Source organism: Procambarus clarkii, chromosome 45, assembly GCF_040958095.1.
Source record: "Procambarus clarkii isolate CNS0578487 chromosome 45, FALCON_Pclarkii_2.0, whole genome shotgun sequence".
Classification (NCBI taxonomy): Eukaryota; Metazoa; Arthropoda; class Malacostraca; order Decapoda; family Cambaridae; genus Procambarus; species Procambarus clarkii.
Window position 1 is genome coordinate 11,271,443 of NC_091194.1, and position 25,899 is coordinate 11,297,341.

General features: G+C 38.1%; 2 protein-coding genes across 4 annotated transcripts in view; one reads left to right on the forward strand and one right to left on the reverse strand.

The window, feature by feature from the left end:
* LOC123770026 (uncharacterized protein DDB_G0283697) overlaps positions 1-10,619 on the forward strand; it is an 18,285-nt gene extending 7,666 nt beyond the window's left edge. The window contains exons 4-10 of one of the 2 annotated variants that reach the window (XR_006774301.2): positions 1,007-1,132; positions 1,529-3,009; positions 4,693-4,760; positions 5,292-5,409; positions 7,396-7,463; positions 8,408-9,716; positions 9,959-10,619. Coding sequence is in view for 1 of the 2 variants with exons in the window: in XM_045761593.2 (XP_045617549.1) it covers positions 1,007-1,132; positions 1,529-3,009; positions 4,693-4,760; positions 5,292-5,409; positions 7,396-7,463; positions 8,408-8,538 (1,992 nt within the window). In the remaining variant the exon portion in view is untranslated. Of the gene's footprint in view, positions 1-1,006; positions 1,133-1,528; positions 3,010-4,692; positions 4,761-5,291; positions 5,410-7,395; positions 7,464-8,407 lie in introns of both variants that reach the window. The other variant, XM_045761593.2, reaches the window with a different exon arrangement.
* Positions 10,620-11,798: 1,179 nt separating this feature from the next.
* On the reverse strand, positions 11,799-24,415 carry LOC123770027 (SET domain-containing protein SmydA-8). Of its 2 annotated transcripts, XM_045761594.2 has the most exons (9): positions 23,826-24,140; positions 22,108-22,281; positions 20,733-20,925; positions 18,095-18,318; positions 16,484-16,769; positions 16,032-16,208; positions 14,337-14,520; positions 13,743-13,927; positions 11,799-12,236 (listed from the first exon to the last, which is right to left on the reverse strand). In XM_045761594.2, exons 2-9 carry the CDS (start codon positions 22,278-22,280, stop codon positions 12,111-12,113), a joined length of 1,548 nt encoding a protein of 515 aa, XP_045617550.1. In that variant the 5' UTR covers position 22,281; positions 23,826-24,140; the 3' UTR covers positions 11,799-12,110. The 2 variants fall into 2 exon arrangements, with proteins under 2 accessions (XP_045617550.1, XP_045617551.2); XM_045761595.2 differs by lacking the exon at positions 20,733-20,925 and having other exon boundaries at positions 23,826-24,415.
* Positions 24,416-25,899: the final 1,484 nt, after the last annotated feature.

The following is a 25,899-nucleotide window of genomic DNA, read 5'->3' on the forward strand; positions in this document are numbered from 1 at the left end:
CAGAGAGAACAGAGGAGCATTATAATGAAAGATAGTCATACATCTTTTGTTAAAAATCATCCATTCTTTATTATCAATATTCTGTGCATCATCACAGATAAACAAGCACCAGCACACACTTTTAAGCAATCCACAGCAGCTCCACGCTGTTTGTAGTGTACAGTTCTTCCCAAGTTCCGCTTACATTGTCCACGCAACACATTCATTCCCTTCAAACTGTTATCACCCAGCCCTCTCCCTTATTATATATTGTGTGTGTTATTCACACACAATGCTTGCTTCCTCACACACTTATCGGTTCATCTGTACCCGTTTCTATTAGGTCTTCCTCTCTTACCCCTCCTTCCCTCAAATTCAATCTTGCATTTTCCTCTCTTATCGTCATGACTTGCTGGAACCGTAAATATACTTAGTATACAAAATTCAACATTTAAATTTGTTTGCAATGAAGCCATTCAAAATATTTGCAACTAATTACAATAACCTAACCCATTTGTCTTTTGTTGGTAATAGATTTATTGACGTTATTATTTTACCAGCAAGAAGGTAAATAGGATTTGAATTGATAGAAGGTATAATTTATTTTAGTGTAATTGAACAGATTATGGTTCTAGCACTTGACAGATTTGATCTGAGGCATTTAATTCTTTAGAGATATTTTAATTTTTCCACTTAAATGAATAATGTTAACTACTTAATTTCTGTAATAGAGTAAGATGTGGAATTCATTGGCAAATGTTTTAAATGATAACCCTGAAGTTTCAAGGAGGGCTTTTGTTGATTGCTCAGGAAGCCAGCAAGGGGTCCCACCAGAAGGAGGCAATCCATTATGTTCAATGCAGGAATTTTAGTGCTTAAAGGTGATTTGATATTTCAGAGGCAGATTCTCTTAAGTATGGCAAGCTTCCAGAAGGAAGGTGGCACCAAAGATATAGAACTGTTTCATCAGTGAATTTGATGTTTGACCAATTGTATGTACTGTATTTTAAATGAGTATTTTCCACAGCCAAAGGCAAGGATAGAGGAGAGAGCACTGTGTCGTCTGGCAGAACACAAAAGCCTGAGTGTTGCAGTAAAGGAATTTCGAGAGCAGTATCCACGCTGGGCAGAAGAGGTTCCACTTTTGATCAAGGTTAGTATTTGTCAGTGCAAATAAATGTAAAGTTTTTGTATGACATTTATAGTATACAACTAACAGATAAATCAAGCAATGATTGTAAACCAGTCTCATATTATTGAAGTGCGGTAGTGCGTGTACAGCTGGAGTATCCTCAGATGTAACTTTGATCCCATCACATGGCATCCTTATTTTCTCATAAGTAAATCGATAACACTTTTCAGAACTGTTCAGTATCTGACCCTCGAATCTTGCAATCCTTTCCCAGGCACTTCTTAAATTTTGTATTGTTAATACTGTAAAAGGGTTGATAACGATAATATAACTGAAAAGACGATCTCTTTTTTAAAGACAGATGATGTACCTTTATTTCAAGTACTGTATGGATTTAATTCACACTGTGTGTTTCAGGGTCTTGGAATTCGTCATCGAGAGAAGAAGCTGAAGAGATTAAAGAGGTTGGGCAAGTTGGATAAGTACCTGGAAAAAGAGCAGCAGAGCCTCAAGCTCCTACAGGAACTGACTGATGTTGATATAGATCCTAAGATCATTCAGGGAGCAATGAATTTGACCAAGAAAATTGAAAAGAAGCCAGCCAGCAGCAGAAGTAGAAAAAGAAAGAGGGAGATGAGTGTAAAGCAAGAGCACGTAGGTAAAAATAAAGAAGAGAGAGAAACTAATACAGTATCTGTGAAGAACAGTAAAGCCAATAGCTTAATAAAGATAAGAGAAAGGCAGTGCAAGAAGAGTAATAATGTGGATGATGGTGAGATTGGTGACAGCACAGATGATGATGATGGTGACGATGATGAGGCTACAGATGTGAAAAGGGTCAAACGAGACATTCTAGCTGAAGAACCCTTAGAGAACGATGGCAACAGTACGGAAGAGGAGAGTGAATCTGAAATAGGTGAAGGAAGTGTTGAGAGTAGTGATGATAGATCAACAGAACCTGTAATCCATAGAGTAGGACAGAATTTGAAACATAAAGAGCAACCTGGCGATAATTCTGACAGTGATGACGGGAGTGTTGGAGACAAGGAGTCTATGCATAGTAACTCTGACAGAGAAAGTGATGGGGTGACAATGAAAGTGGATTTTGTCAAATCAAACCGTACTCTTGTTAACAAGGTTCCCAGTACATCGGGAACCGTTAAAGTTAAGCAGCTGGATCTTGGAAACATTAGTGAAATAATTGAAGATGATGACCATGCCATTTCCAATTCTGAAGATGAGGACTTCTTCCTTGGTAAAACAGCCAAAAAAATTAAGAAGAGTAAAAAGAGCACTTTCTTCCTTGGATCAGGCAATGGCAATGATGAATTGGATGAGGATGGTGAATCAGAAGATGAAGAGGAGGAAAATTCTGATGACAGTGGTATTATAGATACTGGTAAATACTTTAGAAAGAATATGTTCAGAAATGATGACAGTAATAGAGGTGCAATCAGGGGACGAGGTGAGAGTAGAGAACGCAGAGGGAACAGAGGACGAAGTAGTGACACTGGTCGTGGAAGGGCTTCAAGTCGAGGATGGGACAGAGTACGTGGCGAAAACCTAGGAAGAAGCACAAGCAGAAGTGACAAAGATAGGAAAAAGGACACTGGAGAAAATCGAGGAAATTATTCTGTGATTGAACGACAGAATGATCATTTAGGGGATAATGAAAAGGAGGTCCAAAATGACGGGGACAGAGCTCACAAATGGAACACATACACAGAAAACAGAAGAGGAAGAGGTCGAGGAGATAGACGAGGTGGTCGAGGAATGAGAGGAGGCAGGAGTCCATGGAGTGAAAGGGGTAGAAGAGGAACATTTAGCCACTCTCCAGGTAGCAGGTTCCAAAGCAGAGGAGCAGGGATCCAAAATGGCAGACCGCATTCATGGGAAAGGTATGTTATCTAGGTATATATTCTCTGTTGTGAAAATTTTATTTTCCCAAGAGCCAATTTACATATTCATACTCTTGGATAACACACACCAACAACGTGGTGGTCATGACTAGGATTGAGGACCCCCAGCACCAGGCCAACTTCATGGGAGAGGTCTGGTGGGGAATTTTCACAAAAATCCTCATTTGGGCTAACCTTGAGAACCATCGACGGGTAGGCCTATGGGCTCAGGACAGCGAGGAAAGTCTTTTACATGAGTGGATACATTTTTAAACGCACATGTTGAGACATAGTGTAACATCTCAAAAGAAATAGAGGACTTGAGTTCAAGTAACGAAAAAATATATTATTAAGAAATGGTTGAGAGTTGCAGCACAATGCAGGAAAGGTAAATACAAATGCCAAAAAAAGTTAAACATGAGTACCTGTAATAAATACAGTGACGAGCAAAATGTTAAATGGCATCTCAAAAATTAGTTGGACGAAAAGTTTGATTTACAGTACTTTGTAATTGTTTACGTATCGGGCATTACACAGAGCCAGATGATTGCACTCAAGTGCAAGTTCGATGCTTGGTAAAAATAAGGAATCATAGCATTAGTTAAGAGACGTGTATTGTGAGGATACAAATTGAAAGAGGTGTGTGTATGACACTGCTGAATGTTTATCCTGTAGCGCAGTGGTCTACAACCTCTGCTCACAATTGAGGGACCCAAGTTCAATACCCAGGCAGGACAGACAATTGTTTATGCTTCCTTACACATGATGTCTCTGTTTTCCTTGTAAAATAGATTCCTGGAAGTTAGGCAACTGTTGTGGGTTGCATCCTGGGGGAGATTGATTAAGATTAAACCAACCAAGAGGTGGCACGGGCATGAATAGCCCGTAATCCTGGGGGAGGGTCGGTAGTTGGCCTAGGGGTCCCCTCGATAAGTCACAAGTAAGAGCTTCCTCACTGACAACGGAAAATTATATTGGTACTGTATTCAGTAGCAATATGCCAATGTATTGGTATTGGGCAAAACAATGGCATTGGTACACCTTTAGTATTCAAGGTTCATGTAAGTGTATGGGTCTCTGGTTGGGTTTTGGCTTGACCATAATGGTGATTTTCATCATTTATATGAGTTTTTAGAAACTGGAAAGACTGGTCTTGTGAATTGCTAGTAAAACTTTGCAAGTGATTAGTCATTGATCACTGTGTTGCAAGAACAGTGGCGCCTCGATTAACAAGTTTAATCCGTTCCGACACTGAGCTCATGTGGAAAACTCCTCTTGCGAAACAATAACAAAACTGTCGTCGGAGGTGTCGGAGAACTAGCGGGAACACTCGTTAATCGAGCGAAAGTTCTTCAGTCGAGACATATGTTCTGTGTGTGGCTTGCTCATTACTCGAAATGCTCGTAACTGGAGCCACTCGTCACTCGAGCCACTCGTCGCTCGAGGTTCCACTGTACAGTAAATGCTGAGATGCCACACACTAAAATGTGAAGGGACTGTCTGGGAAGTTTATAATGGCATTATATAAAATGATGAAGATAGGAAAAATATAAATGTTAATGATTACTATTTCTTGGTTTCTAGTCTTTTTTATTTTATTTTTGTTCAATAATGGATAACCATAGCATATATTGTATATTTAATTTGTATGACTAAAATATATGTAACATTTCTCTCCTTCAGGGAATCGAGCAATCCAAACCTGATACCTTTGATGAAGAAAGACAATAGTTCTGCATCACCACCAGCCGGTGAGTGGATATCCTTACCAATCATAATAAAATTATGTGTGTGAAAATATTAGTGCAGTACAGTGGGATGAAGCCCACATCCCTAGATTACCGAGACACACGCACTACCAGAAGAACCATGATGAGCAATATTTTCATATAGGCACATCATGTTCTTGTAGTTAGTGTGTAAATTATACACGACCGTAAAACTAGCCTTGTTTCATTTTTTTCCTCATAAGGTAGAAGACACTGTGTGTAGATTACATGTGTTTGTTACTGGCATTTTGGTTCTTTTTTAATAATAATAATAATATTTTTATTTTTAATTTATTCATTCAATGGACATGATTAAAGTGGCTACATACTGGTAAGCAAAGTAATTGTATAGTACATAAAGCCACTAGTTGCACACTGTATTTTGAACCCTTAGATTAAAGGATGAGGTTTATTTGGGTTTAAAATGATTTGTAACTAGCAGGTTTGATGTATGAACATTTTACACTTAGATTTTCTGTAAACTTCATAAATCATGATGCATTTTTTCATTAGATGTTGGGGAAAGGATCGGTAGCATGGATCAAGAATCAAGCCGCGGTCGTGGTCGAGGCCGTCCGTGGATTAGCAATGGTCGCAGAGGAAGAGGTGGCAGAAGGCCTTTTATGAATAGGTAAGAGTAGAATAATGTACCGCAGAGTATTGTATTCATTGCATTAGCAGCAATGTGAGTGTTGAATATACTCAGGAGTAACAAACAAGCTTACGATATTTGAAATGTTTACATTGTGCTCTTTTTCCAAGGTATAACACATGGTTGTTTTGCTTACATACCTTCTCTGGCCTTGTTTACATTCCCTTTCTGACCTACCACCAAGGCAGTGATTAGCCAGGCTGTTCTGAGCCACTCTTGACTTGTCCCTGGATCTCCTGGATGTTTATTGGAATACAGTACCTGTAGCTTATCTGTAGTTGATTTTGAGAGTTGTTCTACTCTCCAAGACCATCCTGGGACCAGTCCTGTTGGACGATAACTTGCGGAGTCGGTTGCTTGTCGCCATTCAGTCGCCTATTCACTACACCCGGCCAAATATGGCATGTGCCACTTCATATGAGTGTTAGGAACTGGCTGGTGTTTTGGACCAGTAGCACCTCTTGCCACTTGTAGCCACTCTTATTTTGAATGACTCTAGCTCTCAAGACTTTTGAACCAAATAATAAACTTAGGTTTTTATAGTATTTTGTATACCATATTTTCTACTATAAAAGATGCATGTAATTTAGATATTTTTTTTTTTTTTTACATATATATTTTTTTATTTATATATATACAAATGTTCTTACATTTTTGTAAAGCCACTAGCACACATAGTGTTTCGGGTAGGTCCTTAATCCAAATTTTTCCCAGGAATACTAGTACGAGCCACCAAATTTAACAACCAGGTACGCATTAACTGCTCGGTGAACAAATGCAACAATTAAGGATTGGCGCCCAGTCAATCCTCCCCGGCCAGATAAGAACCCAGGCTGAAGCTCTCATGAAGCACCGAGTGAGTGCTTTACCACTGCACCATGGGGACTATATAATATGCGTTGTCATACATTTATTGAAAGTGATTCTCAAGTGGGTTTCATAGGGAAAATATGATGTGCAAGTAAATACCAGTACAGTATATAAACATTTTGTGGTGGACCAAAAATGTGCATCCTGTCTGCTTGCAAGTGTATTATATTTGTTTAATATTTTCATGGAAATCTTCCCAAGCTCAGATTTTTCCATTTTCTAACACAAGACTAAGCATTCTCCAGGGCTGAGCACTTGCTCACGTCTTAAAAAAATTTATGTTTAAAATAGACTTGTGCTTATTTGCTTGGTATCCATGAAGGACTTTTATAATAGGCTACAAAACTTCCACATCTATGAAATCAGATATAAGGAAGATTACTGACAAAATAAAAAAATAAGATATGCAGTGCATTGTTGATTCACATTACAGCCTTGTGAAGAAGTCACAGCCTTAGGTGGAAGTTGCTTGGTCTCCACAGGTGTGTGCAAGTGACCTCGCCTAAATGTCTGGGGTCCTCTAATAAATAACCCAACCTACATACATGAAATGAAAGTGTTGATGAACAAAGCCACATGGGCCATAATGAGGGTTTGAACCTACACACAGGATGTTCCCAGCAGGGAACATCCCGGGCGTAGGTTCGAACCCTCATCACAGCCCTTGTGGATTTGTTCATTGGATATATCGCGCTATTGAGTTTTTTTTTTGTGTGTGTGTGTGTGTGTGTGTGGAAAGTGTTGCTATTTTAGTCCAATCTGGACATGTGTCAAGTCACGAGTTATGACTTCGTAAGGCTCCAGAATGGACCGAAATGTAGTCGCTCTCATTTCATTTCATACTTGTGAGTTGGGTTATTTGTTTTCAGTCACATTATTGTGACATATATTCTGCATATTTTGTAATGATATGGTAGTGGTCATGTGATCTTACACATGTACAGTACTGTAGTGTAGTAAAGTTATCTTTGAGATTATTTTTTAGTAGTAATTTTAAATGTACATTTTGCCAGTTGGTTTAGTGCTATTTTTATATTACACTTGTTTCAAAACGGATTTGAACCAATTTTCAAATTTTTCATGTAATTTTACCAGAGACTCCAGTAACCCCAATATGATACCCCTGCCAGGCAAGGAGGAAGCTTTTTCATCACTTCAAAAAGGTAAGGAAATATATGTTTGGAAAGTAGGCTTTCTATGGTACTTGGGGTCAGGAGGGAGGGAGGGAGGTTAACATGAGAAAGACGGGTGGTTTGATACTAGCCACATCATTGTTGTCCACTTTTATGAGCTGTTACATGCAGTCACTCCCTTTTAGATAGTGATCTAGTTTAATGTGGAAAATATGCACAATCGGGCAGGCCAATATTCTGAATTTTGTAGCATTGTGCAGGATGAATTTTACAGAGTGTAGTGAAAGGGGAAGAGATGGCCGTGAGACATGGGCTAGTGGTGGTTAGCATGGAGCATCCTGGAGTATTTCACAGCACACTCCTCCAGCTCCAATACACGTTCTTGGCCTCATAGAAATACAGTACTGAACTAACAGGAAACGAAGATGAATATGGGATGCTTATGTTGGAGAAACATCTTGGAACTAAATGCTTCTTGCAAGCTCCACTTTACTAAAATTCCCACATTCAGCTCGATAAAAAACAAAGCTTTTAATTCTCTTGTGTGGTTTTGTTTTCCTTGGAAAACCTGGTTCAATTTAGCCAATGAGGTGCAAGCTTTCTCATGTAGCTGACTTAGAATTGCTCTAAATTGTAATCCCATCCCTGACCCTTAGGTCTATTTTAGTTTCTTACTAACTTGCCAAGATGTTGTGACGCTGTGCATAATTTATTAATTTAGATAATTTTATCTTTCTATGAATTTTTGTTTGCCTGTGTCACCTTTTGACAAATATTCTATACTGTAATATAGCTTTAAATTATGCAATTCTTGTTAATGTATGAACTGCACAAGACTTAAAAAGAACTAACAATTCAAGACAGTTTTCATTACTGAAAACTGGAGCAAAACCTATACTGGGTGACTGGGCTATTATGAGTGTGCTCATGTCAGAGGTAACTTGTTCCTACAAGTAATGTCTCATTTCCTGTAGGTGCAGCATCGTCTATAGGCCAGCAGGAGAATTTGCACCCATCTTGGCAGGCCAAGTTACGTGAGAAGCAGCAGTCAGTGTCCATCAACGAGTTCCAGGGTAAACGAATGGTGTTTAATCTTGATGATTAAACATTTGTGTGAGTTTTGTTCGCAAACTTTCCAGATAGTGAACTCGGGTAAACATGTGAAGCCTTTTCCTCGTATACAGACTTACTAGCTGGTGAATTATGGTAACCATAAAGTACATTTGATAGGTGTTCGCTAAAATAATACAAACATTCATGTGAAGGAATCTGATTCTAATTACATTATTAGGCATACTGCGTTTTGCCGTGCTTTGTATTTCTGGTACGTATTCATGTGATAACATGAGAGTACGGTACCATATGACCTTGAAACATGCAACTTCTGTTTGATTATCAAACTGAGTTTCCTGGTGACATTAGGCAATGTAACCTACATTAAAGCCATTGCTAGAATCAATTCGTCTAATACAAATCAAAATCAATATTTGACATGTTCACTCAAGAATGTATGCAAGGATATATATACAGGAATGTATGACTAATTATATTTTAATAAATGTATAAATTAATGTCTATGTTGTCCGTAGCATTTGGACAATTTGGACGGGTGTTATCTTCCAATATCTATAATTTTTTGATTCTCTGTTTCTTCCTTATCACTCTTGGGGTAATGCTTCCCTACTCCAGGGAAAACTGGTTAATGGTGACAATTTTCAAGAATGTTTATTATTGCCGTTACATACACACACACATACATGTGCAGAAAATCTTTGCGATCATATAAATGCAAAAAAAAAGCCACAGAGAAACTTAAGAATATTGTATTTGTCAGGAGTGTTTTTGTGTTCAACACATCATAAGAGGCTTATTATGTATGATTAGATAAACTAAAATACATATAAGACAGATGAGAAAGATAGGTCAATATGAGATAACAAGGACAACATACATCAGTACACAACCCGTGCTCCAAATAGCACATCACATTTTGACATATACTTTACCTAATGCCAAAAACTGCTGTACAAAAAATGGTAGCGGCTTGTAAAATTGATGTGATGCCCCCTTTTTCTGTTCATGGGTCCTCGTGTTGGCTACGTTTGGGCACTTTAGTGCAACAGTTTAGCAACGTTGGGAATGCTCAAGCAGACAGACTAGTATAAGTGGCGGGCTGTCCTGAAGACATGACGTGACTTGAGCAATAAGTAACCTGACTAGATTACAATGTAGATTGATGGCCTCATAATTTATTTGGGTGAATTTAAATTCCTGATGAGACAGGTCTCATAGCCTGGTGGATAGCGCGCAGGATTTGTAATTCTGTGGCGCGGGTTCGATTCCCGCACGAGGCAGAAACAAATGGGCAAAGTTTCTTTCACCCTGAATGCCCCTGTTACCTAGCAGTAAATAGGTACCTGGGTGTTAGTCAGCTGTCACAGGCTGCTTCCTGGGGGTGGAGGCCTGGTCGAGGACCGGGCCGCGGGGACACTAAAGCCCCGAAATCATCTCAAGATAACCTCAAGGTGAATAAAAGTTTTGCAAATTATATTGTGGATTTACAATTCACATGTGGATGAGAGGGTGGATTATCATCAGATTCCATCGTGGTGCTCCAGAAAGGGTTGAAATTTCTATTTGAGAGAAAGTGATTTTCTGTAACCTTATTGTGAGCATCCTGGCCTGGTTGGTAGAGCAATAGCTTTATGTTTTACCAGCTCGAATTCAATGCCCCAATGAAAGGCTAGTAACTTTGTATACTAGTACACATTGTCCATATTATATACAGGTGTAGGCTGGTATTGTGTACCTGGGTAATACAGTGCATGTGAAATGGTAGATTTTTACATAATATTTCTAAATTTTGCTTGTATCATGAGATGGGCAGGATTTCTATTTCAAAAATTATATTACATAATTCTTTATTATGAGGTATGCTGGCAGGGGGTTTTGGTATCACTTGTGCTTTTCAGTACAAATATTATCTTCTGTATCTACTCACTTGAGGTGAGGAAGTGACCACCATTAAAATAAGGATGATGTGGGCATCACCGGGCCTTTCATGTTCGTAAATAACTTGATATACCTGCCTTTTATAATTTAAAAATGATAGAGTTGTGCATATGAATTATAGTTACATTTTCTAGAACTAAAGATTTCTATATTTAATAAAGTGTTAATTAAAAATATTATTTTATTATATACCTTTCATTCCTCTCCTTGTGGAGTTGATGAGATACACAAGCTTTGCAAAAAAACAAGTGTCCCCAATAACATTCAGTACTTGTATTTATATAAGCAAATCCAAATTAACCAGTGACATATATAGAACTATTGATTGAATTAACCATGGATATACTGGATATAGGACTATTCACTGAACTGCAATGTCTTTATAGAACAGTTTTGAACTCACTGCTATTGGGGCACAAGATCACTTGACCCTTGACGAGGTATATATATATATGGGAAAGGCATAAATAGTAATTAGAAAAATTAGCAAGTACAGTACAATACAGTAATATTTTGTGAAATTATTTATTTACTCACTTGATGAAATGTTGCATGTTATTTGTGTGTTGCCACTTGAAAATAGTGCCCATCACAGCAGCTGGAAAGTATTTTTGTTATAGACATACTGGCTTGGTGCTTTCTTGTGGTGCATCAAAGCTGCCCTTAGTATCTGGAAAATATATTCCTGTACTGGTTTTTATGAACACTTGTATACAGCTGATGCAACAAAATCTTGGATATATTCCTGTTTATTCAATTTACCTGAGGGTCACCATGTCTAGTGCCCTTGAGGGTAACAGGAATCCAGTATCTTGTCGCAGGTCCTCCCATTATCCCTGAGGATTTTTTCCAGCTGAATTGTGAAGCAGAGTACTGTACTGTCTTCGCTTTAGCAGCTGCGGCATGTAGGCAATTCCATGGGTTTATTTCCATATGGGTGAAAAAACATCTGTTTTGTTCTACATTGTCGCTTGTTGAGCTTGAGCCTGTTACCCATTGTATACATTACTTCGGACATTGTAAAGTAGTAGTTTAGGTAACTATCTTCCAATTTGATCAGTATTTTAAGTCTCAATGAGGTCAGGCCTGTTGTGTCTGGTTGGCAGTGTTAGTTCTAAGGAACCCCATTTTGGAGCCTTGCCGTACTCTACTCAACATTTTGCCAGTTGGATTCACTTTCATTTAGAACGACCCTTCCTTTCTTTGTTTTATTCCTTTAGAATTTTTCAGTTTATTCCATATGCTTGCAGCTTTTGTGCCAGTCTTAAATGTGGTAATGTATCAAAAGTTTTAGAAAAGTTTATGTGCACTACATCTGCTGGTTATAGGATAACTCACTAATTATACTCTGTATGGTGTAAAGCTGTTTTATTATTTCTATTATTATATATTAATTTACCTGTGGGCTAATAACATTTTTACAGCAGTCTGGTTTTACCAAGATTAAAAAAAAAATCCTAAATTATTTTAGCAAATCCCAACATTCTAGAAAAATAACAAGAATATTAACTTGCTAATACGTTCTTAAAATTAACTGGTAAGAAAGACAGATGCCTGACCTAACCACAACTTACAGTAAAATTGTCTTGTCTTTTTTGTCGGGCATATTTTTTTTTTTTTTAATTTTCCTGCATAAAGATTCCTTTATAAATATGCTTATCGACACTAAATATCAAGTTCTTCTGATAATACTTTGAGCTTTGCATCCAAGCCGCCCTTCTCCATCTCCGGCTCTTGCTTGAGGATTTCTGAGGCTTCTTTCAGATACTTTACAGCTTCTGTCATGTAGTCCTAGGGGAAAAAAAATCACGTAAATTTTTAGTTGGAAAACAAAGATCATTGATTTTATCTGAATGTACCTGAGGGCCACCATATCTAGTGTCCTCGATAGGGACAGGAAGCCTTCAACTTGTCAAAGGTTCTGCAATTGTTCCTAAGTATTTTTTTCAACCAGATTTTAAACGGTAGTAATGTGTTGGCATTTATGGCTTCAGTTGGTAGACAGTTTCATTGGTGAAAGCTGCTGTTTATTACTATTAGTCTTCACACTACACAACTTATTTATTAGTCTCATATTTGGCATTTATCTACTAGAAACAAAATATAGATATAGTGCAAGGATTTCAGGTATTTTATTTATAATAAGAGAGCTTGCTACTTCATGAAGCATGAGTTTAGATTTACTACATCTAAATGGCTAAATGTATTCACAAAAAAATGTATTCTTTGCATTTTACTACGTCTAGAGCCCTATACATGCTGATCTGTAAGAGACACCTGTAGCCAAATAGTATTCACGCTGTGGCAATGTCTGTTGGTGTACTGATGTTGTTACTTACCTCATACTTGAACTGTTTGACACATTGCATTGTGATAAGCAATGGATCTGCGAGTTCCTGTTTGCACTATTCTACTTCCTTCAAATTCATCTTAGTGCTCATCTAATGACACCTTTAAGGCTTCTATTTAATTGCACAGGATTACATTGGGGTTTTTCCTTCTTGAAGGCATGACCACATGTGGAATATTTCGATGTCTTCAAATGTTGAAGATTTAATGGAATACTAAAAATGTGTAAGTAAATCCCACATTAGTTTTCCTAACTTGTAAATGAAGTAGACGTCATTTACCAGCATTGAGAAACGTGTATAAAAAGCAGGCAGTCTGCCTTAGCAAGCATAGCCATGAGCGGCAACAAGATGCAGCAGAGATGGGGGGGGGGGGGGGGGAAGAGGAGACACAGGTAAGGAATATAAAGTTACAGAATTTAATAACATTTCACTATAAGGGGTAGTAATACTACAATAATAGACAATGGTGAAGAGTAATACTACCAAAGTAAGCTATGGGGATGGAGTAATACTACCATAGTATGGAAGTGGAGATGAATTTGACGCTGCTGTGATGGTAGCCATTGCTCGGAAACAAGTGAGGAAAGGAGGGGTAACTGTTTTTCGTTACTAATTGTAGGGCTTTGTAGAGGTCCACCTGCAGAGTACTGTACCTCAAGAGGAAAATGCTCAACCATGGTACAGTATACAGGAAGTTTTTGTACAGTTTTTAATATTTTGCACACAGTATTGGTAATATGTTATTCCTACCACAATTATCTTAGTTAAAAGTATATTATAAGTCTAGTTCTTTAACCCATTTTGTACCCAAAACCTATCTTACATTTTCCCGAGTGCATGCATGCCTTCTGTTGTGCCGAGTTCTAGTGAAACAGATTTCTCTAATGTGGTATAACTGAGATAATGGCTCCATTATTACATTTCATAACTATTGTGTGCAGTTTACCTGTGTGCCTTCCTTAGTAATGACGTCATTAGACAGGAGCAGCCTCGCCTGTGCCACGAGAGCACCTTGGAGCTCAAAGAGTAATGTGCCTCGGAAGAGACTCAAGCCTGGATCTATGATGCCGGCCAACTCCAACAGCTCATGACAGTACTCTACTTTTCTCTCCAGCTGTTCTCTCGTCATATCTGTAAATAAAATGTTTGGAGGGAAACAAACAAGTAGCAGTTAAGTGCAATTAAGTTAATAGTCCATGGTGTTGACATGATCAGTTCATTATAGCCCATTTCTTGTTACTTTTATAGTTCTAATAATATTCAGAAACTCTTTTTTTTTTTTTATGTGTATGTTGATGATATCCTCCCAGAAAACTACATTATATAGGTATAGCCAATATAATAGTTATATGGGTACAGTATACCCATATAACTATGTTATACGGGTATACCTGTTGAATACTATTTACTACTTGCAGATTGAATGCCTGCTGTATTACAGTGAGAATAGCCTTAAGCTCGAATACACATGCTGTACATGCACCTACACATGAGGACCAACAGAAAAAAAAAAAATATGTTGATTGTGACTATGACTAACCTCGATATCTATGTTCCGGATGGTTGCCATAGAACTTGACAAGGGCATACTTGGCCTCCATAAAAAAGCGATGTTTGGGATGGAGAGCTTTCTTATAATTCTCTAGGAACTCCTCCAATTGTCGTGCTGAGTGTTGATCTACTCCACAGAGCTCTTTATACAGTATTTGGTCACCCCAGGACACCTGGTTGGTTATAGTTAAAAGGCAAATACAGCTAATCTAAAATAATCAATTTGTTTGAAATATTTTTTTTTCATTGTGGCGTACAATATCCAGATAATTTTGGTAGCAGTCAGAACGTGCCTTCCCTTTGAGTGTTGATTTTAAGTGGGAAAAGATAGTGATAAGAATTTTAACCAAATACTGAAGTTGGCATTAGTAATAAAATTACAGTACTATACAATTATCCAATGATATTCATAGACAACAAATAACTTTTAATTGCTTCGAGTTAACTTATTTGAAGTAAATCGAATTAAGGTATAAAAATAAGGTTTGATTAAATATGGCAAAGTAACTTTTTTGAGCAGATCACTAGATACCTGGCAATCAAGGAGCTAATTATAATTAAGATAAAAATAGGAGTGAGTTGAGGAAAAAGTTATTAGAATATAATTAGTTATATTAGTTATATATTGGAGGGTCCCGGTAATATAGTCCGATTCATTCTCGACGCACACTCAAGAATTCCGGGTTCAAATCCTGGGCAGGACAGAAATGGTTGGGCACATTTTATTTCACCTAATGAGTTTGTTCACCTAGCAGTAAGTAGGTACTCAGGAGTTAGTCAGCTTGTTGTGGGCTTGCATCCTGGACGGGGTCAGTGATATGACTTTGGGGAGGACCTCGATATAAGCCTAACGTGTATGATTACACTCTGGCTTCCTGTCTCCTGACACAATGAATTATTATTATTATTATTGTTAAAAGGAAATTAGGTTTAACATAATGTGGGTAAATTGTGTAAGTGGAAAAAACTATCAGGGTTGAGATTTTCATAAATCTGAAGTAGAAAATATCTCTGGCTAGGTTATGTATTTGCCACACAATTATCTAACGGGCATTCATAGTCAGACGTTTCTCGACAAATCCTCAACGAATCTGGCTCTGACACTGCTCTTGGGTCTTTCTCCTTGTGCTCTTGTATTAATATTTAGGAACTCTTGAATGCTTTGTAAGAGAGCTAAATAACTTTCTGGGCTTAGCACCTATTTTTGATACATAATTAATTACTTGTCAACTTTGTTTCCGAATGTTTATTGTGGAGATAATATCCGAAGGATTGGAGGGTGCTTTGCTTTCATTTCATTTGGCTTTAGTGGAGAGAGAAATAAAGTCACATTTCACATAGTTTATCAAAATGTTGTCTGAGAGTATTTTTACTAAATGTTAAGCAGCCCGAAGTAAACTACAGTACTTTCCTTAAAGCTAGCGTGATAAAAACAATGCAATATTGACTTGTCAGCTTTTGAATTTCATCAACAACTTGACTTTTCTCAATGCCCATGAGATCACTGCAATAGATACGCCCTTTGCAAAAAACTGAAGCATTGTCATCAACCTGATCAAGTTCCTGAACTCAGGAAAAATTTTAAAAGAGAAGATATGTCCCCAGCCCTATCTCTCTCGTCTTTATAGCAGGTGATGCCATGCTGTTTAAACACAAGCCAAAGATTAAAGAAAAAGGTACAAACTGTTTTGCCTAAAATAGTGTTGGGGCATTTCTGACAGGACCAGCTGGCATCATTGTCAAGAGGTGCTGTAGACCACATGTGGGCTCCACATTCGCTGCATAAGAGGGTACTCAGGTGTGTTCCAAGCTCTTTAGGATCAGAGCACCGCCGACAAGTGCACAAGAAATGTTTTGTAACCTGTTTGGGAAGACCATTAGAAAATTACATGAAAATTAGTAAACAAAAGAAGTTGCACAAAAAATTTCAAGACATATTATAATTTTTGTAGCTATAAAATATTCAGTGTAGAATGTAGTGAAATGCCGCTTTCTGGTGGATTCTCATCAGTAGCTCCCTTCCTCCCTCCCTAATAGCCCTTCAAATTTTCCTTCCAGAAAAACACATACATAGATGAAATTCTTCCTAACCAATTTCTGTAGAATTGTTTCTTAATAATCATGTATTTTGCCTACCTGAAGCTGTTTGCGACGTTGGAGCGTATTCCAGAGGATGTTGGTATAGGTGCTGGTGATGGGGTTGCCCTTGCGGATGACAACAGTTGCTCGTAATATTAGTGTCAAGTCATCATCAAAAGCATGTTTAGTGTTAGGGATACAGTCGTGTGCCATCATGGCTGCCTGTGGGTATATCCCACGTACTCGTTGACCATTATGCTTCAACTCAAAGCTGTTGATCAGTAGTATGCCACACATGCGGTATATTTCTGAACTCTCTGCACCATTGTACTTGATATAGTTTCTGTTGATAAATAAAATATTGATATGGTATTAGAGTATAGTATCATACAAATTAAAAAATAGATTAAGAGGTTAGAGTGAATTTTAATGTTCTAGCAACCTCTTAATTTATCTGCAAATTATAATTTTATATCAGATATAATGTGGACCTATTCTTTTCATTGTACCCATTCATCCATTTCTGGGTTTTATAAAAACAAAGGGTTTATTATGACCAATGTACACCTTTCTCTAAATATGGGATATGTTTGAAAAAAAAGATATGTTCTTTATATCTTCTTATATCTTGGAGAAGAAAATGGTGACAGATAGTTAAAATTAATAATGTAAGGAATTGTATGCAAGTTCAAAGAAGCATTTAAGATTGGCCATAAGCATATCAAAGAAGCATTTAAGATTGGCCATAAGCATATCAAAGAATGAGAAGTACCGTAACTGTAAAGATCTTGTAATAAGACGTAACTGCACTGATCTAGTAGCGAGACATAACTATACTGGTCTGTTGACATAACTGTTGGTCTAACAGTAATATAGATATAGGTAACTGTGCTGGTCTAGTAGCAAGATGCAACTGTACTGTACTGATATAATTGCGAGGTGTAACAGTATTGGTCTACTAGTGCGACATAATTGTACTGATCTAGTAACGAGATGCAATTGCTCAAGTAGCGAGACGTACCAGTACTGGTGTGGTAGTGAACTTAACTGTATTGGTCTAGTAGCGAAACATAACTGCACTGGTCTAGTAGGGAGATGTAACTGCATTGGTCATATAGTTAAACAACAGTACTGGACTAGTAAAGAGACATAACTGTGCTGGGCTAATTAAAAAAGGGCCTTATTCAGAATACTCTTTGATGACATCTTTGCAGTCAATTTGTCTTTGTCTAATTTTATCGTATTTTTATAGAAATTCTGAGAAAGACTGGCAGGAATCCTGCGAGATATACTGTATCTTTGTATGTGAGGAAATTTTGTCACATTTTGGAATAAACAAAATTGCCAAAAAAATATTAAAAAACAAGATGGTAAGATTTGGTGTTACTAACGTCAATTTTTAATATGACCATAATTTTTCCTTCTATTATAGTTTATTGAATTAATTTTTTAGAATTTTTTATTTCACATAACAAATTTGCATGTTTCATCTTACATATATCGTGAGTGATTTTGAAATGCAGCATCCCTATTACCATATTCTTTTCTGTAAGTTTTGACATCCAGCTTAAACTTCATATTTTAACAATGTGTCCTCTCTGCCGGCAAATACGGAATATACTTCGTGTTAGTTCTGTACAGAAAATAAATCTCAATCAGGAAATTTACTTGAGGTAATCAATAGTGTTTCTCTTAATAACGGCATCCATTTCACTGTTTTTAATATTATTAATGTGATCTTGTAGTTGATTGATGGTCTCCCATTTCTTTGGGTCGGTTTCCTTCAAGAGAAGACAACGCAGGGGTGTAATACACTCATATGCAGGGTGTACGGACTCCACCTTATCAATCTTGATTTTTGCTCCTGATCCAGCCAATATTGAACACTCGTTCTGTTCAGAGAAAGAAGACCATGTTAGTTTACCAGTGATAGTATACAAAGTACTGAATCTGCAATAAAGGTGCTATGGAGAAAGGGGAAACTCAATAAAAATATAAAATTGGTGAACCATACTGGGTGGTCCATCTGATCTTATACTCCTGGCTCAGTGATTTGTAAGCAATAATCCACCAAACATGATGTCAGTATAGTATTAGAATGCAGTCCCTATCAAATTGGGCTGTGTCAATGATGGATGCACTAATAAAATAATGTTACAAGACTAATTCGCATTGCAAGAAAAACCATGACAAGCTGGGACCTCGAAAGATTACATGGCTGCAGAATTGCTATACCCCTTCACCTCCCAACCCCCACCACATTATGTTCTGCCGATGAGAAACTTCTAGAAAAAATAACTATTTATTATATACAAGAAGGTACATTGGATTTGTGAGAGTACATAACATTGGTGTTCTTACTTTCTTGCAAAATCACTAACATGCATAGCATTTCGTCTACGTTATAACAAGCAGATTGGTTGTGGATCTGCTGTCAGCTGTACCAGTGACTTTCGCAGTAAGATGAAAGGACATCTACACTTGTGATAATTTTCTTGGAAGATACATCAAGGCAACTATAACAAAATACTGTAGTGCTATCAGATAGCTGATAAAATGAAGCATATTGATTTAAGAAATGCTCCACATACGGGGGATAACTGGCCAACCTCTTGCAGTGTTCAAAGGAGAACTTTGATAAACACCTTCAAAGGGTACCTGATCATCCAGGCTGTGACTCATACGTAAGGCTGTGAGCAGCCACACTGAACAGCCTGGTTGACCAGACCACCAACCAGAAGGCCTGGTCAGAGACTGGGCTGTAGGGACGTCAATCCTCGGAATTATCAACAAGTACATGTCTTGCATAAAGTTTTAAAGCATTATCTTGCACCATTACTGAAGGATATCACAAAGAATCTTTGGATGATTAGTGAAGAGGCAAACAAATTAAAATATTTACTTAAATAGGAGCTGCCTCATATGGGTCAATAGGGTTTCTTCTGCAGTCTCTTTATTACTATGTTCTAATATTTCAATGATATAGGACTTTCTTGACCACCCTGTACAATTTAACAACAACGATGCCAGAAATGCTACAGGTGATGTGACTGTATACAGAAATATAAATATCTACTATGTAAAAACTATAGTGAAACTACTCGCTGTAAAATATTACTGCATTATTATTCACAAGGAAGTCACACTAAAGTGATATATCAATGAGAAAATCAACTAGAGCAATGCTGGGAACATATGGTGGAGAACTCCCATGTCCTATCCAGAGTGCATCGGGGTTGTGTATAAAACCTGGACTAGCTTCATTAGAGGCCTCCAGATGCCCTATAGATTCAGTGGAACCCAAGCTGCATAACGTATATCGTGTTGTGGTCTAGAGGCAAGGCGCACAGGTTGGGAGTACCCAGGTCGAGGGTTTGATTCCCAACATTGGTCCAACTGATTTTATCATCACCACCACCACCACCATCGTCATCATCACACAGAGAAATCACATTAATGTGATGTATTAATGAGAAAGTCGGTAGAAGCCATAATGAGGATTGGAACCTGCACCCTGGGTACTCCCAAGTTGGTTAGGGCATATACTTGGGAGTACAGTACCCAGTATGCAGGTTTGAATCCTCTTCATGGCTTCTACTGATTTTCTCAATAATAATATTATTATTATTATTATTATTAATACTGTACTGTACTTACTATAGATTGAGGGTTATATTTAAATAGCAAAATGTAGAGACTGCAAAAGCATCAGAGAATCTACAATGCTCATTGGCATACCATGTGGGTGGTGGTAATTGCTCTGGTATTTTAAGAGCATGATGGGAAATATCACAATGCTGAAGAATACTTGGCAGTCCCGCTTCAGAGACCATGGTTCAAACCTTGGGTTCATTCTCAACTCACAATCAGGAACTCCTGGTTTGAATCCCAGGTGGGACAAAAATGGTTGGATGTGTTTCCTATCACCTCATGCTTCTCTTCACCTAACAATAAATAGGTACCCAGGAATTTCTTAGCTTGTTGCAGGGTTGCATCCTGGGGAGGATCTGTAATTTGACTTAGAGGGGTCGGGGGACTTCGACATAAGCTAACATGTACTTATATACTGTACCCTGGCTATCTATCCCCCAGCACAATGACTTATTATTAATCATGATAAGATGCTAAGAAAATTATTTTATCGTCATTTAAGATTTTTAAACCCAAAACACATCATGGCATAAATTGTGTGTGTATACAGACATCTGGCTAATCAGGAGAAAAGTACTGTAATACTGTACAGTAATTGAAAAGAAACGCAAGATTAGGTTTAGAGATTAGGTAAGCTAATTAGCAATTAGCTTACCTTGTGGTATTTTGAGATCTCACAGGAAGGTGCACAGAGTGGGTAGTGGCACTTGGGACAAGTGTAAGTGCCAGTGATGGCCTTGTGGCAGCCAAGACACACTGGGGACGACCTCTGCTTCGGTCCTACCACTAGAGGTGTCTCCTTCAAGATCACCTCCCCGGGACGTATGTCACGGGTTGCTACCATGTGCCTGTGCAACAATACTTTATTTAGTTTGGTGATAAAACTTAAGACCTACTGACTGCCAGGATCATTAAGTTTGCAATCTGCCTTACATTTTATTCTTCAAGATTATTTTAATTCCTGCCAGTTCAGGATTATAATAAACTCAGTATACATTATATATACACTCAAATACATCTGTCTGCATATATAATACAATCAGAATACAGTATTTAAGTAATCAGTAAGCTAAATGTTTAAGCATTCACCAAATGCTACAAAAGTATTAAAGTTCTGCATAATTTACATAAACAATACCCAATTTTTCCCACTTTGATGGGATGGAAAGGCATGAGCCCAGAGGGAAAAATCCAACATTGAATATATTAAAAATGCCTCTATCTGGTCGGTTTCTTTGGTTATTTTCCAAAGCTACCAAAGACGGCCTTTCCAGAAAACACAACTGTTATCACTTTAATTAAAGAGTGACCAGTAATTTAAGAAAGTCTTACTTTTTGTGCAATTATATTTTATTTTATCTATTTATACATCATTGTTGTGTAGTGGTTAGTGTCTTGCAAGCAAGATGATCGGGGTTTAAATCCTACCAAGTTCAGGTATGAGAGTGTTAGGACATTGTTTGGTTATATTTATCCAAGTGCGGCAGCAATTGAGGACATGGATGTAAAATGATTAGCACATTGTGTTCTGAGGAAAACATGACAATGAATAACCTAATTCGTTCCAGTATCTGGCCTCAGATCTAAATTCCTACTATAGCTTTTCTAATATTTTCAAGTAAAGTTAGAAAACTAAGGTAAAGTCAATCAAGTCTTGTTTCATTACCCAGTAGTGTTTTATAATGCAATGGATCTTCAGTGCAAGAGTTTAAAGAATATGTGACATGAAGGATATGCAGCCAAGAGCTGGATAAATATATTGTGGATAAGTACAATGGCATAAAGTTTAACATCTATAGTACTACTACAGGTTTGAAATAGATATTCATGAATATAGAACACTAATTTACTGTATGAAGACTGTGGGGGAACTGTTTCCATAAGTACCATGTTTTATCAATTTGTATACAATATTTAATTACCTTAAATGCTATAACTGGTATATTATTTTGATTTAGTTTCTGAAAGGAATAATTATACTGTACAGTACAGTGCTTTCATATATGATACATTACAACAACAACACTGACCTTCCATAAATTGGGTGCTTTTGGACGACAAATGGTTTGCATCTTCCCTTGTGGTTCTTCCAATCCTGTTTTTGACAGTCCCGGGAACAGTAGAACACTGATCGACATGAGGAGCAGAACTGTTTAGCTGGCTTATTGCACACCTCACACAGGCCTCCTTGCGCCTCGGGCATCCTGTCAAGTAAACCTGTCTTGTACTGCAGCAAGAGACACTAAAAAAGTCTAGCATTAATTGTAATGAAATATCTCCTGGTGGATTCCCTCAGTGGCTCCATGTAACAGGAAGTCAGTAAGGGGAGCCCTCCCAGACAAGCATGTTTTGAACTCTGGTTATACTCGAGAACAGCCCTGGCTCCTGTGAGCTCTCCTCCTGCACTACTTTGCCCAGTTGTCACTTACTGTGAAATACAGCATTACAAAAATACAGTACACTGTACTGTAAAATACAGTATGAGAATGACAGCATGCAAACCCAAGGACCAATCTAAACAGCATCATAGCACCACCAGGAAGAAGAAAACTGTAAATTACCAGGTTATTTGGTTACATAAGAAAGGGAGGATACCGAGAATAATAACATATGTGAAGTATTTAATGCAGTACAGTACAAGTTTTCAAGCTGGAACCTGTCATTAGATCTAAAGAGCCTTCAGAGAACAAGACACTAATACAGGAAAGACTCAACTGAAACTGAAGTGTCACAAGAAGTAAGAAAATTAGTAAATTATTTCATTATAAAAGAGAAAGTAAAAGAGGCAGTGAAAGCACTGTGTATACTAGATATTATCCAACTTCTCATTGGCAATTGAGAGCTACCAGATTGTTGGAAAATGGCTAATGTGGTACAAGAAAGGGAGAAGGCAAGATCCACTGAACTACAAGCATACTGTCCAGGTTTCTAGTGAGAGTGGACTGATTTAAAATAGACTCATAGTTTAAAACAGTTTATTTATCCCCTTGCAAACACCAGCACGGATTCAGAGAAGGAAAATTTTGCTTCTAAAATATATTAAGAGTTTTATTACGGTTGGGAAGACTGCATCGTCTCCTCATACTTCCTCTCTGCCTCTCCCCCTCACACCACCTCTCTGCCTGTCCTCTCACAGTTCCTCTGTGCCTCCCTGAGATCAAATTGATTCCCTTCACTCAACGTCTGCCTCTACCATCATGGCTTTAACACTTAACCCTTCAAACAAAAAAATAAAAATAGAGGAAACATTATAATAACAATAATAATAAATATAGCAGCACAAAATAGAAATAATAAGGATTATAATAAGACGCTTCAATGGGAGGAATTATATATATTAACCGTAAGTCACTTGATTTTTGAGGACATATCGATCACTGGCTGTCATGATGTACTTATGAGGCATATATTAATCACTCACATCCCCTCATGCAGTACCCCCGCATCCATCCGGCATCTCATACGTAAATCATGAGGACCTTGTCACTCTTCAGAACAGCAAGGAATAACTGGTTCCCTCCACCGGAGCGCCAGACTGACCATAGCCTCATCCAAGGAGAACATCTCTCAGAAAGTCAAGTAAGCACTAAGGAATATTTCGTTGTCGGGAGATTACTTTTAGTCAGTTTACAGGGTAGTTTGAACAAATAATAACCTTCCACAGGAAGTATAGGTACACTGATGTGACTCACAGAGCCTCGTGTCCGCTCAATTACTCATCTCTGGAGTTGTAACTCACTATACTCACCTCACTGCACTCTGGGCACTGGTCACAATAAGCAGCACCGAGGACACGTTAGTGAGCCATGCACCAGCAGGAGACGAGAGCAGAGAGAGACGCACACTGCCACGACCAAAATAGTTGTGTGAGAGGGGCAGAAGATGGCAGCCAGCAGGCCACCACGTGAGGCAGCGCGCGCATATACACTCTCCTCTTGACCACCAGGGCCAACACACACACAACCAGAAGGGAAGAGTGTGTTCTCGAATGAAACAGAACTGACAAGGCGCCGGCTTCCTGCCCTTGTCGAGGGTGGCCTTCAGGTAAACACTTGCTGCTTACAGTGCTCGGTGCCTAGGCCTATAGGCTCCGAGGGCAGATATCTCTACTGAGATATCTGTCATGGTTGACGGTGCTGGGTTAAATAGCCGTTATATATATAATATGTACTAGGATATCATGGTCATATCTTTCAAGACCTTTGACAAGCCACCGGCTTCCTACCCTCGTCGAGGATGGCCTTCGGGTAAATTCAGGTAAATATTGATTCGGTGATGACCTCAGTAGTTTCCATTATTGGAATTTGTATCACAAAGATCTTTGACTTTATGATTCTCCTATAGTCGGGGACAGGAAGCCTGGTATATAGGTTCATCGAGGTCCCCCTAGGCTAACTATTGCTGATCTTCTCCAGGATGCAACTCACAACAGTTTCAAGACCAAACTCCCTAGTATATATTTCTTGCTAGGTGAATTGTGGGATCAGGTGGAAATAGACGGGCCAAAGCGTCTGTCTCTCATGGAACCCGGGATCCTGGGTTATGAACCAAGTAAACTGCTTTATTTTTTAGTAAATACGCCTTTATTTTTGTATACAAGATGTGTGACGTCACTATGACATTATGTGTTCATGGCGGCCAAGATGAATCTTTCATACAGTGCATTAAAACAAAAGATATGTTCTTAAGCAGAAATTACAATTATGGGTTTATAGATAGTTATGCCTAGGTAAGGTTAGTTAAGGTGTTTTGGTTACGTTGTTTCCGGTGCAGACCGGAAGTGAGCGAAGCACGTCTCGAGTCACAGTCTCAAACACTTGGAACACATCTCAGACACCTCGAACACAGTCACATTGACAAATAAACAAAATACGGACTATTATCGACTGGGGTAGTTCATACTTTATGCACACATATTGTGTGTATAAAATATGAACTACCTTGTCTTTCTTTTGACGATGAGCAAAATTATACACATTAAACAGGATTCATGATTAATTACGTTCAAACGTTTCTCGAACATTATTTCGTTCACTTCTTGTGTTCGAACTGCACCTCTAAATGCTTCGGCTCTCCCCCCTACTCCTTTTTACAAATATAAATAATTGCGAAACAGAACAAAAAAAAAGGTATATATATATATACAATGAAAGGTATACCCAGGTTCTCTTTGAATATACAGTGTTCTTTAGTCCTGGACTATGTTCAGAGCTAAAGTATACCTGCTGGTTTATTTATATTTTTTATTTATATTGTGACGGTAACGCGTTGGTGTTCGGCTGTTTAAGGCTAGGGGTATGGCCTCGTCACATAGTTATAAAAAAAAATAGAAAAACTGGAACTTCGTCTGTGGTAAGGTAAGGAGAAGACACACAAAACACAAGTAAACTTTAACAATGAAATTTTAATTACGTTAAATAAATCAAAACATGAAAATAATGCACAAACAAATATGTATAATAAAATCAATCAATCAAAATAATAAGAATACTTAAATGACAAAATGAAAAGTTACGTTAAGGCAAAATAACAAGAAGTGCAATACAACAGTAAGTGGGAGGTGCTGGAATATTGGCTTAAAGCCACCACCTCTCTCAGTACACTCTAGAGTCTAGCTGGGAGGTGTGCTGGCTACGAAAGCACGGAACATTCTGAAGACTGATGTTGGGGCGACCCCAGACATCGGGTAGTATTGGGGGGCGAGTGCAGGTGCAGCCAGACCGGCGACCAATCAGCGGAGCCGTAGCGATCAACGGGTAGTTTGGTGATTTGGGTCCGAACAGGTGGCGGGCTGCATACGTTTCTGCTCACCCTTGCAAGCC

Bases quoted from the DNA above. Each gene is read 5' to 3' on its own strand.
- LOC123770027 (XM_045761594.2), bottom strand. From the start codon at position 22,280: ATGCCCGAGGCGCAAGGAGGCCTGTGTGAGGTGTGCAATAAGCCAGCT. The intron at 16,209-16,483 runs GTAGGCAAAATA...CTTCCCAAACAG, and splicing joins AACGTCGCAAACAGCTTCAG to GTTACAAAACATTTCTTGTG. The intron at 14,521-16,031 runs GTTTGTACCTTT...ATAACCAACCAG, and splicing joins ACACTATTTTAGGCAAAACA to GTGTCCTGGGGTGACCAAAT.